The sequence below is a fragment of the Drosophila albomicans genome, chromosome X (genome assembly GCF_009650485.2).
Source record: "Drosophila albomicans strain 15112-1751.03 chromosome X, ASM965048v2, whole genome shotgun sequence".
Classification (NCBI taxonomy): Eukaryota; Metazoa; Arthropoda; class Insecta; order Diptera; family Drosophilidae; genus Drosophila; species Drosophila albomicans.
The window spans coordinates 33115141-33131971 of NC_047627.2; the positions used below are offsets into that span (position 1 = coordinate 33115141).

The following is a 16831-nucleotide window of genomic DNA, read 5'->3' on the forward strand; positions in this document are numbered from 1 at the left end:
TGGGTTTCATAGCACACAGCCTTGGCTGCATTACATTGGTATCACATTTTCATGCCAGTCAGCTTCGCAGCACAAACAGCTGTTGCCATCGTGCTCACGTAAATATCGATTGTTTTTTATAGTTGGACTCATCATAACATATGATAAATATCGACCAACCACCACAACATAATGAATTTGGTACTTTATTACTGGCCATTGCCATATACCAAAATCCAATTTTTACCAATGCAATTAGAAGTGTTAAATTTATAATTTTTTGATTTAAAAAAAATGCCAATGAATGTAAAAAACGTCCGCATGTTGATTGATAGTTTTTAATTAAGTTTAAAATATTAAAAATACCAATAGAGCTTTTTGACATTTTTAGAGCTTCAACTGATATCGCTACCATTTGATCTTCACCTCCTCTTTTTTATAAAAGTAGTGTACAATTTTTTTAATTTAATTTAATTTATTTTCAAAAATACTATTTTTGCCAAGTCTGTTAAGGGAAAGTATAAATATTGTGGAAATTTGATTCATATTCTACTGAAATGTGACCAGCTGGTAAATCTTAGTTGTCTTTTGGTAGATTCCATCAGTGTTTAGGGGTTTGTTTTGGAAACGTTGCCTACGGTCACACCGCGACAAATAAAACAGCTTTAAGAAAGCTTTTTTTTTTAAGAAACAAAAGTCTGAAAGAATAATTGTTCTTCAAAAATAAATGAATTTATTATAATTATTTGTTTGGCCGCAAAAAACTTCGATGTTTGCCATATAAAATCGATGCTTTAAGAAATTGTACAAAAAAACATCGATGCATCGATTTTGCCATCGATGTTTCTCCACCTCGTCGACAGTGTTTTGTTTTTTAATGCTCAATGAAAAAACTAATTTGGCATCATCCAATGCAAATGGAACGGTGACATAAATACGAAATAATAAAAACGTGGCCAAGTGACGAACGCATAGAGTAGAATAGTGGCAGGCGATTGCAACAATAATCAAGTACAAAGAAGAAGGTGCAACACAAAGAAGGAGCAAGAAGCATGAGCTGAAACTGGTCAAACAGAAACGTACAAATAAGAAAAAGATAATTTCAAGGCGAACGCAGCGCAGCGCAAGGGAAGGAAAGGGAAAGCAAGTTGAAGTAAGGTGACAAATAAGGCAACGCGACGCGACGCGACGAATCGAATTGTAATTGTATTGCTGCTCTCCTCTGGCTCTAGCTGGTCCGCGTGCTGATTGCTGCCAGCCAAAGAACACAAGAACACACATACACCTGACCACGTGTGTGTGTGTGAGTGTGTGTGTGTAAGTTTGCATGTTGGTGCGTTTGCGTATGCGTGTGTGTGTGCGTTGTATGCTAACTGGAACTTGCAGGCGGCCATCAATGCAACAACAATAACAGCAGCTGAAGAAGAAGAAGAAGAAGCAGCAGCAGCGCAGCAGTAGCAGCAGAAGTAAAAACAGAAGCAAAAGTGGAAGTGGAAGAAGAAGAGACGCGCGCACCACACGAATGCGAATGCGAATGTGAATGTGAATGCAATAGAGGAGCATTGAAATCAACATAACAGGAATAACAACGGCAAACAGCAGCAGAAGCAGAAGCAGCAGCAGAGCATTGTCATCTCCTTATCCATAATCTCTGCATCGACGCCAACAACAACAACAATCCCAATATGAGCACAGTGTTTATCAATTCGAGGAAAAGCCCGAATGTGCTGAAGAAACAAGGCACAGACCAATGGGTCAAGCTCAATGTGGGTGGCACCTACTTTCTAACCACGAAAACAACGCTTTCCCGTGACCCCAATTCGTTTCTCTCGCGTCTCATACAAGAAGACTGTGATTTGATATCAGATCGGGTGAGTAACAAAACAGCATTACTATAAACATAAATAAATAAATAAATACATGTATTAGTATATGTGTATTTGTTTGTTTGTTTGCATGCTGACATGCAAGTATTTATGGCGGCCATTGTGCTCATAGCTGGCAGCTTTAATAATTACAGCGGCCATTGCGCTCATAGCTGCTAGCTATATAATTATAGTCATAAACTCGAACACCCAAAATTGTAAGTCAATGTGTGCATACCCACACACCCACACACAAACACACCAACACACGCATGTAAATAAACACACGCGGATACAGATGTGAGCAAGCAATGCAGGTCATTCCGCAAACAATTACCATAGCAGAAGTAGCAGAAGAAGAAGCAGCAGCAGCAGCAGAGACTGCCAGGGTCGCCCCAAAGTGCATTTAGTGCCAACGTCGACGTCGACGTCGACAGCGGCATCGACAGTGCATTGCATTGTTAGTGGGGGGTGGTTTGTAGTATAGGCAGCAAGGCGCATTTGTATATTTGTGCATAAGCAAGACTGAATATACTAGACATACACACACACACACACACACACACTCTCACGTGTATTCGTAACCAAAACTAGTTTAGTGTCACATCGGGATGGGCTTTGCTTTTGTTTTGTTTTTTTTTCCTTTCGTTTCATTCGTTTTGCTGCTGCTGTCATTGTTGCTGTTGTTGTTGTTTTTCTTGTTGTCGTTGCTGAGTCCTTGACGCTCTGTTGTTGTTCTGTGGCAGCGGGTGGCGATTAACGTGGGCGAGGGGGATGGTGGAGGAGGGGAGAAGCTAACACAGCGCCTAGCGTCAACAAACATTAAACATTTTTGTATAACGCAATAAATTTATCCACAAATTCCACTAATAAATATCGCATGTGCCACACGTATGCCACACACACACACACACACACACACATATAGAAATAAGCGTGTGTTTATTTGCCATTTTCCATTGGCCGCTTTTATAAACACAAAAATTCGAGAGCGCGCAATTGAACAATCGAGTTCTTCCCTTTATTTTTGTTCCCATTGATGTTTTCGTTCTTCTTCTTCTTCTTTTTTGATAGTGTTTTGGGATTTCGCTGCGATGCACAAATAGTTTCATTAAAAAGATTGCATGTATTTTGCTTGGTGTCCACCCGCTTTTGTTATTGATTAAATTTTTCGTGCTGCCACCCACACAAATACTCACACACACACATGCACACACACACACACACAGATAGACAATCACCTCTGTTCGCCTCCGCTGCAAAGACAAAAGCAGCCCCCGAAATTTTGGTGGCCGCCAATTAAGGCGCACACAAATACCCAAATACACAAACACACAGACACAAACGACACACACACACACATACAAAGACGTATAGAGAGCGACACACGCACACACTCACAGGTGGCTAGATGAGCAATGGGAGTGTGAGGCGATGTGGATCGTGCGCTGCTTAAATTGTTTAAAAACCAAAAACCAAAAAAAAACAACAATGAGAAAATACTTGCGAGCAGCTAGACAAATAGTCAGATAGCTAAATAGTCAAGAAGACAGCCATCAGGGTGGTTAGTACCAACTGCCACATACCCTGTAATTGATTAAACCGAATATTCATATTTTATAATTTTCGTCATGATAAAATGATAACTACATTTGAGTTTGCTAAACAAATAGCTAAGAAGCCAGCTTTCAGGGTTGTCAGCATCTCTAACAATCAATAGTATAAACTTGTAGATACCCTGTAATTGATTGAATTGAATATTCATATTTTTTTATAATTTTCGTCATGATAAAATGATAACTACATTTGAGTTTGCTAAAGAAATAGCTAAGAAGCCAGCTTTCAGGGTTGTCAGCATCTCTGACAACTGTCAACTGTACAACTGTCAGATACCCTGTAATTGATTGAATTGAATATTCGCCAGCACACTCGACTCGAATTTGCTAAACAAATCAATATTTAATGTCGCACTGAAGCCTTTTTAGTTTCAGTTTTGGTGAGCAATAGTTGAATATTATTATTGATAGCTTGCTTTATAAAGAATGCAAATCTATAAAGAAAATTGTACAATATTCCATAAATATTTAGACATTGCAATATCAAAAACATTAAATATTAAATGAAAATAGAATAACAAATAATTATATGACTAGCTTACTATATAAAGAATAAAAATCTATAGTATCATGAAAATTGTACAGAATTTCATAAAGAATGCAAACCTATAAAGAAAACTTTTCAGAATTCCATAAATATTTCGACGATTGCAATATCAACAACATTAAATATTAAATGAAAATAGAATAACAAATAATTATATGACTAAATTGTTCAGAATTCCATAAATATTTTGACGATTACATTAAAATAGAATACAAATAATGATATGACTCACAAATATCCATCGAAGAATTGTGTATGGATTAATAGAGGTATAGCTATAGAAATATTAATTTCTGGTTGCCAGAAAGTTAGGAGCACAACAGTGAAGCCAAATTTTGTACGTTTATTTATTTAGTTGGGCGAAATGCAAATTGAAAGTAATATATATTATGCTGTTGTTTGAATTCATCAGTTGAGCATTGTAAATTGCTAATTTTGGGTCACATTATTATAATTTAAAGTAATATACGTAATGTTGTTGTATTTATAAATTGAAATTCATCAGCTGAGCATTGTAAATTGTTAATTTTGGGTCACATGCGAATTGGTTTATGTGCTGGCATCTATATTTGAACATAATACATGGGCCATCGAGCACAATATAAACACAAACACAAACATTAGTGGTTTTTCCTATTCCTCCTGGCTCTGCGCAATACAATATTCATTCAGCGATGTGGCAGACTGACAGGCGACAGGCGGGAGAAGTGGAAGGAGGGAGGCGCATTCATTGACACAATATGACAAACCCATTTACAGTAGAATCACAGATTGTGCAGAGAGTAGAGAGAACATTACGTATACGTAATGTGACATTGTCACTGCCATTGACTAATTGGTTTCCTTCTTCTTATTCTTCTTGTTGCAGGATGAGACTGGCGCATATCTAATTGACAGAGATCCCAAGTACTTTGCGCCCGTACTCAACTATTTGCGGCATGGCAAACTCGTCTTGGACGGCGTCTCCGAAGAAGGCGTTCTCGAGGAGGCTGAATTCTATAATGTGACACAGTTGATAGCGCTGCTCAAGGAGTGCATCAGTCACAGAGATCAAGTGAGTAACTGAACAGTATACAATATAGTGCACATTCTTAATTCTCCACTTCTCTTCTCTATTTAAACAGAGACCGTATGCGGACAAGAAGCGCGTCTATCGTGTGCTGCAATGCCGCGAACAAGAGCTGACACAGGTAATGTCCATTGTGTGCATTTCAAAAGTTGAAAGTATCTATATCTCTCTCTCTCTGTTTTAGATGATCTCAACTCTGTCGGATGGCTGGCGCTTCGAGCAGTTGATTACTGTGGGCATGCAATACTCCAACTACGGCCCCTTTGAGAACAATGAGTTCCTTTGTGTTGTGTCCAAAGAGTGCGGCTCGACAGCCGGACGTGAGCTGGAGCTTAATGATCGCGCCAAGGTTTTGCAGCAAAAGGGATCGCGCATGTAAGGCCAGTCAACCACAAGTTCATCGCCATCCTCATTCTCAGTCTGAATCATTATCCCCACTCTCTCTATAAGTTTGTCTGTCTGTCTCTTTTAATGCACTTGATGTGATGTGATTCAGTCGACGATATCGAAAAACTCAATACGGAATCAGGCCATTTAGCATGACATTGCCTAATTACCAAGTCATTAGCCAGCTGATAAGCACTCACGATAACTTTCATAAATTTGCTATCTGTGCTCGCTATTAAGTGTTTGTGTGGCCCACAAGCCATTAGATAATCAGTAAATATTCCATAATTAGATTCATGCACAATTGCATCGACCCTAAAACAAGTTGACTCATTTGAATAGATTCAAACAATCACATAAAGTAAATTTATGAAAAGTGATGAATGTAAAGAGCTGAAGATTTAGTTCATTGATCAAATTTAAACTCCTTTGCGACGCGTTTGTTGAAATGCTCTTTGATGGGCTGTAAATAATGTATTCATTGTGATTAAAGTACATCGAATGAGGCCATTAGATAATTAAGTTAACAAAATAATTCGATTCATGTTAGCCTAAATCGAGTTGACTCATTTAAATAGATTCAAACAATCACTTCAAGTAATCTTAAAACAAATGTGTGAATGTAAAGAGCTGAAGCTTTAGTTAGTTTTATTGTTAATTGATGAATTTTTATTTCTAAGCGACTCTTTGTTGAAATTCGCTTTGATTAGCAACTTAAACTGTTGTAAATAATACATTCATTGTGGTTAAAGTACTACTTATTACTATATTCAGAAGTTTAGCTTATTTCACACTCATCATTTACTTCCCTCTTTTATATGTTCATTTAGAACCTTTGATCAAAATCATTTGCTATTTCTGCACTTTGTGCTTTGTATTTCCGTCTCCATCTGTTTCATGTGTTTGCTTTGTAAAATTTGTGTTCTCTTTCGCTGTCTCACTCTTTGTTTCTTTCTTTGTCTAATTGCAGTCTTGGAATTTAAAAAGCTGTATTCTCCCCATCCAAGAAAGAAAGAAAAGTAAATCCCAAGTTGTAAAACGAATAACAACACTCCACAACCACAGCAACAACAACAGCCAAGCACCACAACAACAGCAACAACAACATTAAGAACTAATTGAAAATTAACAACAACAACAACATCAACAACAACCAGAAAGAACAACAACAATAATTAATACAAGCCTAACGTGATCTGAGCCTTATTTTATGACTATGCAGTTTTCAACGTAAAGTGGAAATTGTGCAAGCATTAAATTAAATACATTGTCAATCGGTCAGTCTGCCATCAATCATCAATCAATCAATCACAAACAATTATCAATTAAACATCAATAAGTCATCAAAATAATCAACAATGATTCATCAATCAAACATCAGTCAATCATCAGTCAACACTCAATCATCCATCAATCAAACACCACTCACCAACACAATCACACACGCATCATCCTTTATCTTAGGTATGTTTGCCTTTGATTTTTGATCATTTCGACAACAATTATTGCAATCATTCAATTCACAATGTCCGATTGTCTTTTTTTTATGTGTTAGCTTACATTTGCGAATGAGTGATAGAATGTTTTTTGTTGCTCTGTCTGTCTGCATCACACTTTCATAAACGCACAAGTAGAACGCACTGCGCTCTTCAAACGATCCACAATCAATCAATCAATATATTATATATGAGAATAGTTATATATATTATATATATAGTTGCTTAGTTATGCGGTAGAGGTTTTTCTTTTGTTTGGTTTTCTGACCGTGGAGAGAGAGAGCATATAAATATATTTTTGGCTTCCCTTTTGCCTTCCGCATTTGAAGAGTGCGTTATTACGCTTAATATGAACGATAAACGATGAACGATTAACGATTAACGAGTTGTTGATGACAAACAAAAATTGAGAAGATGTTTTCAAGAGTTTTAAGAAGGAGCACATGCAAATAGAATGCATTCAATGTGGGTCAAGCACAAACAAAAACACCGCCAACAACTTTGCTTAGGCTTAGGCTAAACAAAAATAGAAAAACAAATAGAGAAAGCAAAAGCAAAATACAAACAACAAACAAAAAACAACAATTAACTTTAATAACGTAATATTTATGTATATTGTACGTGTAACCGACATTATGCTAAGAAGACAGTTGTAGAAAGCACCTAGAGAAGATGCCTAGATGCTTAGACAAATACACAGACACAGAAACGTGAATTCTATACAAATACAAATACACATACACATACACATTCAAATGCAACTAAAGAACTAAGAAGCGAAGACAGTTGATGACTTTCTTGACTCGTCGTTTCGTGTGTTCTGCAATCGTCTGAAGAATGCTGAATATATCCAGATATATCTCTCTCGTCTAGCTGTTGTGTCATCTGGATCTTAAACGTTTGCATAGCCTACGAATCGAGTTGGAATCGGAGTTATCAACTGTCGAAGGATCAAACGTGAAACGTGATGCGATACGTTTATAATTGTACTTTTAGCTGTTTAGCTGTTTTTATTGTGCTTACAATAACAATAACAATAAGCAGGCGACGATGACGATGACGATAACGATAACGATGAGAAAAACGCTGATATTCAAACTCAAACAAACTCTCGACTCAGCAAAGCAAATAATAATAACAATAAGTAAACCTTGCATATAAATTCATCGCATAGAGATAGATACTTCTTTGAAATGCTTTTGTTTTTGTGCGAAAATCACTCATTAATAGGCTCAATATCAGGCATCATCGATACCGATTACCTTAGCAACAAAAGTAATGAGTTGGTGAAGCAATTCGGATTTGATCAAAGGATCAAATGATCCTCAATGGAACTAACTTTAATGATCTTATTATGAGAAAAGAGAAATTATGAGGGCAAATCAGTATCTCATCGTCCGTTGTCCGCTGTTGAATTACGAATTATGAACGTAGATTTATTACTGTTTTTTTTTTTCTTATGTTAGACACTTGAATTTCCGGAATATGTTGCTGACTTTCTATTGGTATTATGGTTTAGTGATTTTAGGGAATTCACCTGGTAAAAGCGTCATCCGATTACACACATTCACACACACACACACACACACATACATAATATATTTAGATCGAAAAGGTTAACACTCGAAATTCGATTCGATTCGATTCAAAGATTTGTCAAGCGCAATTCGGCAATTGGTGTTCAACTGTTTTGATTCTTAAAAAGCAACTTAATTTCACGGCATTAAGTTTCAGTTGCATTTATGTCTGATTATCAATAATAATAATAATTAAAATAATACTATAACACTTAACTAATAATTGTAATAATAATAAACCTAACTGTAATCGTAATAAGAGAAAATGCAAGAGAAAATTAAAATTAAATTAATATTTATGGCAAAATGCTGCCGCCTCGTTCTATTGCATTGTGCATTGTGTGTATTTAGCGCCCGGTTTGCATTACTACCTTGAGCTTTATTTAAATGAAAACTGAAAATGAAAACTGAAAATGAAAAACGAAAACGAAAAACTGATAAACTGAATGATGCGAAATTCAAAATGAAAAACAAGCAAAATGCAAATCAAAGAAAACCAAAACTGATAACGAAAATGAAGAAATATTTTAAATCACGACTGAATTTATGTGAAAAATTGCACTAGAAAACAAAGAAAACAAAAACAAGGCGAAGAGAAGGAAAGAAGATGACGATGAGGATGGAAATTAATATGGGAACGATCTGAAGATGGAGATTGAGATTGAAAATTGAAAAGCAAATAAAAATAAACTAAATGAAAGTGTTGAAAATAACAAATGCGTTGCAGTTTAAGCTAGAGTTACGCATTATTAATTATATATTTATGTATGTACATATATAATTTTAAAAGTAAACTAATTTATACACCAACCAAAAACAAAGTAAGAAAAACAAAAAGCGAAAAAAAGAAAAAAAAAAAAACAACAAAACAAAAGCAAATTGAATAACGAATCAAAATGTCGCCACCTAAGTACTCGTTACCCATTTTTGTATCCAATTTTGAATTATTTTATGTGCATCTAAGTGCAGGTTAGAATAATGCGCACAATTATTTCGATCGGGCAAGGATAAACCTAACTTTACATTAGCTTGTAATTATAACACACGCCCCCATCTCCCATCCCCCAAAATCGGAATCAAACTAACGCGAAAATCCCCTTTCAAATGCAACACGAGCTGAATGTCCTTCGAATGTCCTGCGGATCGCCACTCAGATGAGATGAAAACAATGCGAAATACTCGTAGAGAAAGAACATAGATTGATTGTTCATGTGTACATTCTCAACAATACAAAGTGCGGCTATACGCATGCAAATATACATACATATATATAGATATATATTACCTACCTGTAATACCCTGTAATTCTACACACACATAAACACATAAACCTGCTTGGATTAACTCGCATTGTAACCGATTCAAAAGTCTCTCGGAGAAACAATACTTCAAATTATAAATAAATACATTAAAGATCCCTTTTCTAAAAAAGAGAAATCTATCGACTTTAAATGTACCTATGTCTTTTTGTGTGTGTGTGTGTGTGTGAGTTCAAATCATTGATGTGTGTGTGTAATTGGAAGGATTAGCTTTTGTGAGAATTTCGTTAACCAACTTGAAACTCCGCTTATGTCTTAACATAGTTGCAGCTTTATTGGGTTGAATAAGCTTTAAAGCTTCGACGGCATGAGCTTTAAGTATACAACTTTTTGGACGACAAATTTGGTAAGCTCAGGACATTCAAAACTCATCAGCTTTGGCAAAAGTTCTTAAAAAGTTTTCCACGAAATAAGCTCTTGCCTAACAAATCATCGAAAGCTGTTCGAAGTGCCCTGATATTTATAGAATTTTTTGGGCAACATATTCGGTAAGCTCATTAGCTTTGGATAAAGCTCTTGAAGCTTTCCACGAAAAGCTCTTGTGTATAAAAAGTCCTTTCTAGAACAAATCCTCAAAAGCTACTTAAAGTGCCTCGATGCTTCTAGATCTCTCAAGTGAATACGAGCTTTTACCGCTGCGTTTGATTTAGAATTGCATTTTCCGATTGAGCAGCAAATAAAAATATTATGAATCAAGACAACTAGGCAGAATCAATCGTACATGTATCAATACACCATATTTGAATGGATTAAAGAGTGGTACATTAGAGATAAGGAAAATTGTTAAAAGACAAGTTAGCAAATCTGGTATATTTTGGACTCTATGGTATATTTAAAATGTGGTACTATATTTTGATTGTAGACTATATTCATAAACCAAATATTGCGTTTGGTATATTTTAGTATTTTGCAGTATATTTTCGGTATATTTGAAATGGTATCTACCACACTCGAGTGCAGTTTTTTTTTTGCTTGCTTACACTTTGGCGATGTAGATATAGGTTTAGGTAATTAGTTAGTTTAGCAAGAAATATGTTATTATGACTAGAAGTGAAGTTGAACAACTAAATGTATTGAATCAGGCTTTAGTAAGAAACTGACGCCCTTGCTTTTAGCTACTTAATATTTCATAATGCAAATAATCAAACAAATCTAGTAAAATAGGAAACAATTAAAACGATTCGGTTTTATATTGAATAATTGCATATAATATCAGAAAGATTGAGAAGATTCTTGTAATCATTATTTGCATTGAAGAAATTCGAAAGAAAGGCTTAATTTGATATTGTCTGTTTACTTTCCTTGAAGAGTTCCGATTACACACACAGAGGAGAAGATTATGGAATAGGGAATGAGTTTTTGAACACAAAAAATAAATCGATTGCTTTAAATAAAAAGGCGAATCGAATGTCACATCGATTGCAAAGTGTGAGTATGAATTTGAGTTTGAGTTCGATTTCGATTTCGTCCTTGAACTGAGTTCTCGTTTGCGTTTGCGTTTGCCTTCGACAGGATGTGGGAAATACTCGCTATTGATTAGAATTTGCGTCATTGCGAACTTATGCAAAGCACACAGAGAGAGTAAAGAAAAGCCCAGTTGCGTGAGTTCCTCGGCTCATGAGATATTCATAGGCAATGCACAGGCTTCCATCTCCAACTCCAACTCAATCTATTGCTGCTGCTCGGGTGCACAGAAAAAAAAGCAGTTCTAAAATCAAGATTTGATCTTAGAACTACGAATTTTGGTCCAAAAAGTGCGTCAAGAACATGAAAATCCTTATGTTAGAAATCACATCTTGATTCCAATAACATTTAATATAAGTCCCAAGTTCTTAATAATAAGAAGAAAAAAATAAAATAATTTTCAGACCTAAAATTTTATTATAAGATTAACAAAATATTACATTATATTCTGTTTCTTTGCTTATAATTTTATGATTGTTTTCTTATTAATAAGAAGATAAAAATCGTAAATGATAGGTAAATGATAGAAATTTAAAATATATTGTATTATATTTTATTGTTTTTTATTTTTTATTAATTACCTATTTATTTTACCATTTTGAATTTTAATTATCAGTTATTCAGCTCTATTTTAATTCCATTTTACTTTTGAAAAATTTATCATCGATTCGCGCAGTATTTGAACCCAGGACCTCTTAAGTTTGCTATTGGTTGCTATGAATGAAAATTCTCAAATCTCGATAAAAACTTCATAGGAATTTCGACGGATTACAGATTTCAGTAACCCAAAACTTTTGGTCAGATTTTTAAAATGTGGCATTGTTTAGACTAATGTTCTTAACTTTACGAATTTGTTTTTAAAGACTTTTGGTCAGATTTTTAAAATGTGGCATTGCTTAGACTAATGTTCTTAACTTTACGAATTTGTTTTTAAAGTCGAACACAAATGTGAAGTTTCTTGATTTTAGAAGTTGGTCTTTTTTCTCAGTGTAAGAGTGTGTGTTGGTGACAATTACAGCTGGCACCCAGAACACTTTTAGATTTGCAGCACAACTAAACACAGCCCCAAGTTTATCGCAACTGCAGCGACAGAGGCTGAGGCTGAGGCTGAGGCAGCACGTAGTATGCTGCTGGAAATGTTATGCCACACATACTCGTAGCATGTGGCAAGAGGTGGCAGATTCATGCACGCATATCGATATGGCAGCAACATTAAAATTTAACTGCTCGCAACAACAACCCCAGCGAATCCGCGTCCACTGTCCGCAATTTGCCTCCCTCTACTTGCGACTTGCCACCTCCCACTTGCCACTTGCCACACTCGCGGTCCCCATGCGAATCTATTGGCGCTGCGTATGATGCGTTCGTTGGTTCTTTCGTTCGTTCGTTTACCACCACTAAAACGCAGGCCATTGCCAAAACACGTGCACATTTATATTTTTATTCTAAACAAAGGAATAAAAAGTTGTGTCGCCCGCGCACATGAGACCTCAACTGCCTCTGCTGCTGCTGCTGCTGCTATTGTTGCTGCCACTGTCAGTGGCAGTGCCTCTTTCACTTCCTCCTCCTCCTTCACTTCTACTTCTCTACAAAGTTTTTTCGCCATACTCTTTGCCTAAAGCATGCTGACTTTCTCAAGTCATTTGACTTTCGTCAAACACAGATGTCTGCTTTTATATAAGTAGCAAATGTAATTCAATTTATTTACTATGTTGAAGATAAATTGATATTGAAAACAGAAACGTAGATTAAATCAACTATCAACCAATTAAACCTGATGATTTTGCTAAGCCAGAACAAATTTTAATTTTTTTATTTTCCAATTTTCTTTTTATACCCGCTACCCATAGGAAATGTATGTAACAGGTAGAAGGAGGCATCTCCGACCCTATAAAGTATATATATTCTTGATCAGCGTCAACAGCCGAGACGATATAGCCATGTCCGTCTGTCCGTCTGTCTGTCTGTCCGTATCAAACACTGGATCTCAGAGACTATAAGAGATAGAGCTCTAATTTCGACAGCATTTGTTATGTTTGCACGCAGATCAAGTTTATTTCAAATTTTTGCCACGCCCACTTCCGCCCCTGCAAATCAAAAAAATCAAATAACAAGCGTAATTTTAAAGCTAAAGTTGCGAATTTTGGTATATACATATTATAATTACTATAGTAGTTATGATTCCTGAAAATATGGTTGCGATCAGATAAAAATTGTCGAAGTTATTTTAGAAATACTTTTGTATGGGCAAAAACGCCTACTTACTAGGGGTCTTAGTTGCTTTGGCCGACAATCTGGTATATTGTGCCGTCTATGGTATATTTTGAATGCGGTGCTATATCGATATACCAAATATACCATTTGGTATATTTTCAGTATTTTTGCAGTATATTCGGTTAATTTTGAGAATAATACCGCAAAATATATTGCTTTAATTCAAAATGGGTAGCGGGTATCTCACAGTCGAGTACACTCGTCTGTAGCTTTCTGACTTGTTAATTGTGTTTTTATTCTGTGTTGGCTCTTAAAATGATCTAAAGTAATTATCTGTTTAAAATGATCTAAGCAGCCAAAATCTCTAGAGAGCTAATCAAGCTTTACTATTTTGATACCCGCTACCCATAGAGTAGAATGCTATTATAACTTTGTGCGTCCATTAAATGTATGTAACAGGCATAAGGAGGCATCTCCGACCGAATAAATTATATATATTCTTGATCAGCGTCAACAGCCGAGCCAATTAAGCCATGTCCGTCTGTCTGTCTGTCCGTCTGTCCTTTTGAATACCTAGATCTTAGAGACTGTAAGATATAGGGATATAAGTTTTTATGTTTGCACCCAGATCAAGATTAAATTTTGATTAGTTTGGTTCTTGTTAGTCCTAGTTACGATTTTTTTATTCAAACTTTTATATATTTCTTAATCTCTTGGTCTCAATATCTTTTGATTAATTCTGAAGATTATTATGATGATCTATTGTGATTTCATTGTGCAATGTAATTAGATTAGCAGCCTTTCTCTATTGTTGCTTTGGATCTTTGACATAATTCCTCTTTAAAAGTACTTGTATTAGGGTGGTACTATTATTATTATTATAAGGTATTATGTGACAGTTTGTAAACAAGTGTGGAATCATTTTTATTATATCTTTGTTAATGAAATTTGATTAGTTTTGTTCTAGTTAGTTCTACCTATGATCTTTCTATTTAATACTTTATATGTTTCTGTTATATAAAGTGTTAAGTGTTGTTATGATCTATTTTGTTCTTTCCCTTTTGTTGTTTTAGATCTGTGATCTATATCCTTTCTTAGAGTATTTGGTCTTCAGTTTGTCAGCGTTGTTTGTCGCACTTTTTATTTGTTACTTAAACAGCATTGGCGACAGCATCGACTTTGAGTTCGACCAATTTGAAGGCAGACCGTTAAGGAAGCGAAGGACATTAGTGCGCTTTTGGCTTTTATTTCAAGGTTTTACAGTGGCGCGCCTTGTGGCGGAGTCGCAGAGTCTGAGAAACCTTGGGGACTGCTGCTCGCTCGTAAAGCGCAGCACGCAGCGAGCCTAAGCGAAATTTCATTGGTTTTTATGGTAACGATGGCTTGGCTCCACGCCATTTCCATTTCCATTTCGATTTCCATCTGCAGCTCCTTCTTTTTCTCTTTCTGTGTCTCAGTCGCAGTCTCAGTCTGTGTTCCACCCACAACTTGTTTGGCAAGAGGCGCTTTCACTTTTCGCACCCACCGATGGGGTTGCAATTGGAGTGCCCCTTTTTTTTCAAGTGGGCCCGAGTTGAGCTTCAGCTTCAGCTTGAAGTCATCTTTGCACCTTTTGATTGTGCAGCAACGTTGACATTGGCATTGGCATCATTGTCGTTGTCGTTGTCGTTCTCGTTGTCGTGGCTGCATCATTTTTCCTTTCCACATGCGCAAAATTGCCAACCCCACTGAGACGGAGATGGAGGTGGAGATCGAGTCGGATACTGAGACGCCTCGCGTGCGTCCTTCAACCCCACAAGCGACCCCAAAAAGTGCAAGATGTGACATTGCACCACCAACGAACAAGCGAACGAACGAATGAACGAGTCTGCCTGCCACACTCCGTACCCCGGACTTCACTCCGTTCCACACTCCGTACCCCGGACTTCACTCCGTTCCACACTCCGTTCACTCCACGACCACTTTAACTTTGAATAGTGCAAAAAGTGCACTCAAGCAGCAGCTGCTCCTCAGTCTCCGACTTCAACTCTGCTTCAGTTCAGCAGACGCGGCTTCATCCACCGTTTCACTTTCGTTCGCCTTTGCACCTGCAGCCCAAGGGCGCCAAAGGGGAAGGGTGGCGGGGAGGGGAGGGGAGGCTGCAACTAAACCTGGGCCAGGCAGCAAGAATTCTATGTCAACACATGACATCGAAGTCGGCATTCTAATGCATAATGCCCCGGTGGGTGGTCGACTTGAAAGGGTTACAGCCCAGGGATGCAGTTGGGAAGGAGTAAGGGATGCAGTTGCCGCTGGGGTGTTGTTCTTGTTGTTGTTGCTGCATGTTAGACAAGCTCGCTTGTCTGGCTCCGTTGGCTCCGTTTTTGTCTCGTGTCTGTCTAGTGCATCTAACTGTGCAAATCGCTCGCTCCCTTTTCTATCTCCTCTTACCCTTACTCTCCACTCCCTCTCTCTATGTGTGAGTGTGTGCTAGTGTGTGCATGTATGAGTGGGCTTTTGTGCAACTCAAGTGCATGTCGCCATCGCCGTGTTAAGTGCGTCAAACAAAGCCACCTCTTCCTTTTCTCCCACTCCCACTCTCTCTTTCTCACTCGACTATTGGGGGCTGCTTTTCTCTCGGTGTATGTGTCTGCTGCGTGATTTCTGTGCAATTTAACCCCATTTTCAAGCAGAAGACTCCTTCTTCTCTTCCATCCTTGCACTTCCTTCCTCGAGCAAGATTTCACTTTTGCTGCAATCGATATGATGGCAGCTTGCATCAAGATTGGGGACACAACTAATACTCTAGCTCTCTCTCTCTCTTTTTGTACTCTGTTCTCTGTTCCACCCTCGTTTCTTTTGCATATCACATTTAATTGCAACTCATAAATGAAGAAATGCTTCTCCTTCTTCACTCTATCCCTTCATCATCATCGTCTCATGACTCATTCAAAAAACGGTTGCCAAACAAAAAGCAAAATTTATTATACGACTTGCACTTCACATCTGCATCTTTCTACGAAATGAAGATGCTTTGAAAAGCAAAGAAAAACTACCAGAAATATTATATTTCATACAACAAATTATTGTAAGAGACATTTCTGTTGTGAGAAATGCAGATTATTTAATTATTTACCATTGAAATAATTTCATTGAAAATCAATCTATATTATTTATATCCGCTACCCATAGGGTAGAAGGGTATTATAACCTTATGCCTTCAGAGAATATATGTAACAGGCTTGAGGAGGCATGTCTCGCACTATAAAGTATATATAAAGTATGTATTCTTGATCGTGATCAACTTTGGCTGAAAATC

The 16831-nt window shown here is 36.8% G+C and overlaps 1 protein-coding gene across 5 annotated transcripts in view; it reads left to right on the top strand.

Annotated features, from left to right (window-relative positions):
- Positions 1-652: 652 nt before the first annotated feature.
- Positions 653-16831, top strand: part of LOC117566000 (BTB/POZ domain-containing protein KCTD5) — a 69741-nt gene continuing 53562 nt past the window's right edge. For 4 of the 5 annotated variants that reach the window (XR_007955037.1, XR_004571952.2, XR_007955040.1 and 1 more), the window contains exons 1-5: positions 653-1850; positions 4876-5061; positions 5132-5197; positions 5261-5451; positions 6434-6927. Coding sequence is in view for 1 of the 5 variants with exons in the window: in XM_034245425.2 (XP_034101316.1) it covers positions 1665-1850; positions 4876-5061; positions 5132-5197; positions 5261-5451; positions 6434-6446 (642 nt within the window). In the remaining 4 variants the exon portion in view is untranslated. Of the gene's footprint in view, positions 1851-4875; positions 5062-5131; positions 5198-5260; positions 5452-6433; positions 9437-16831 lie in introns of those variants that run through there. The other variant, XM_034245425.2, reaches the window with a different exon arrangement.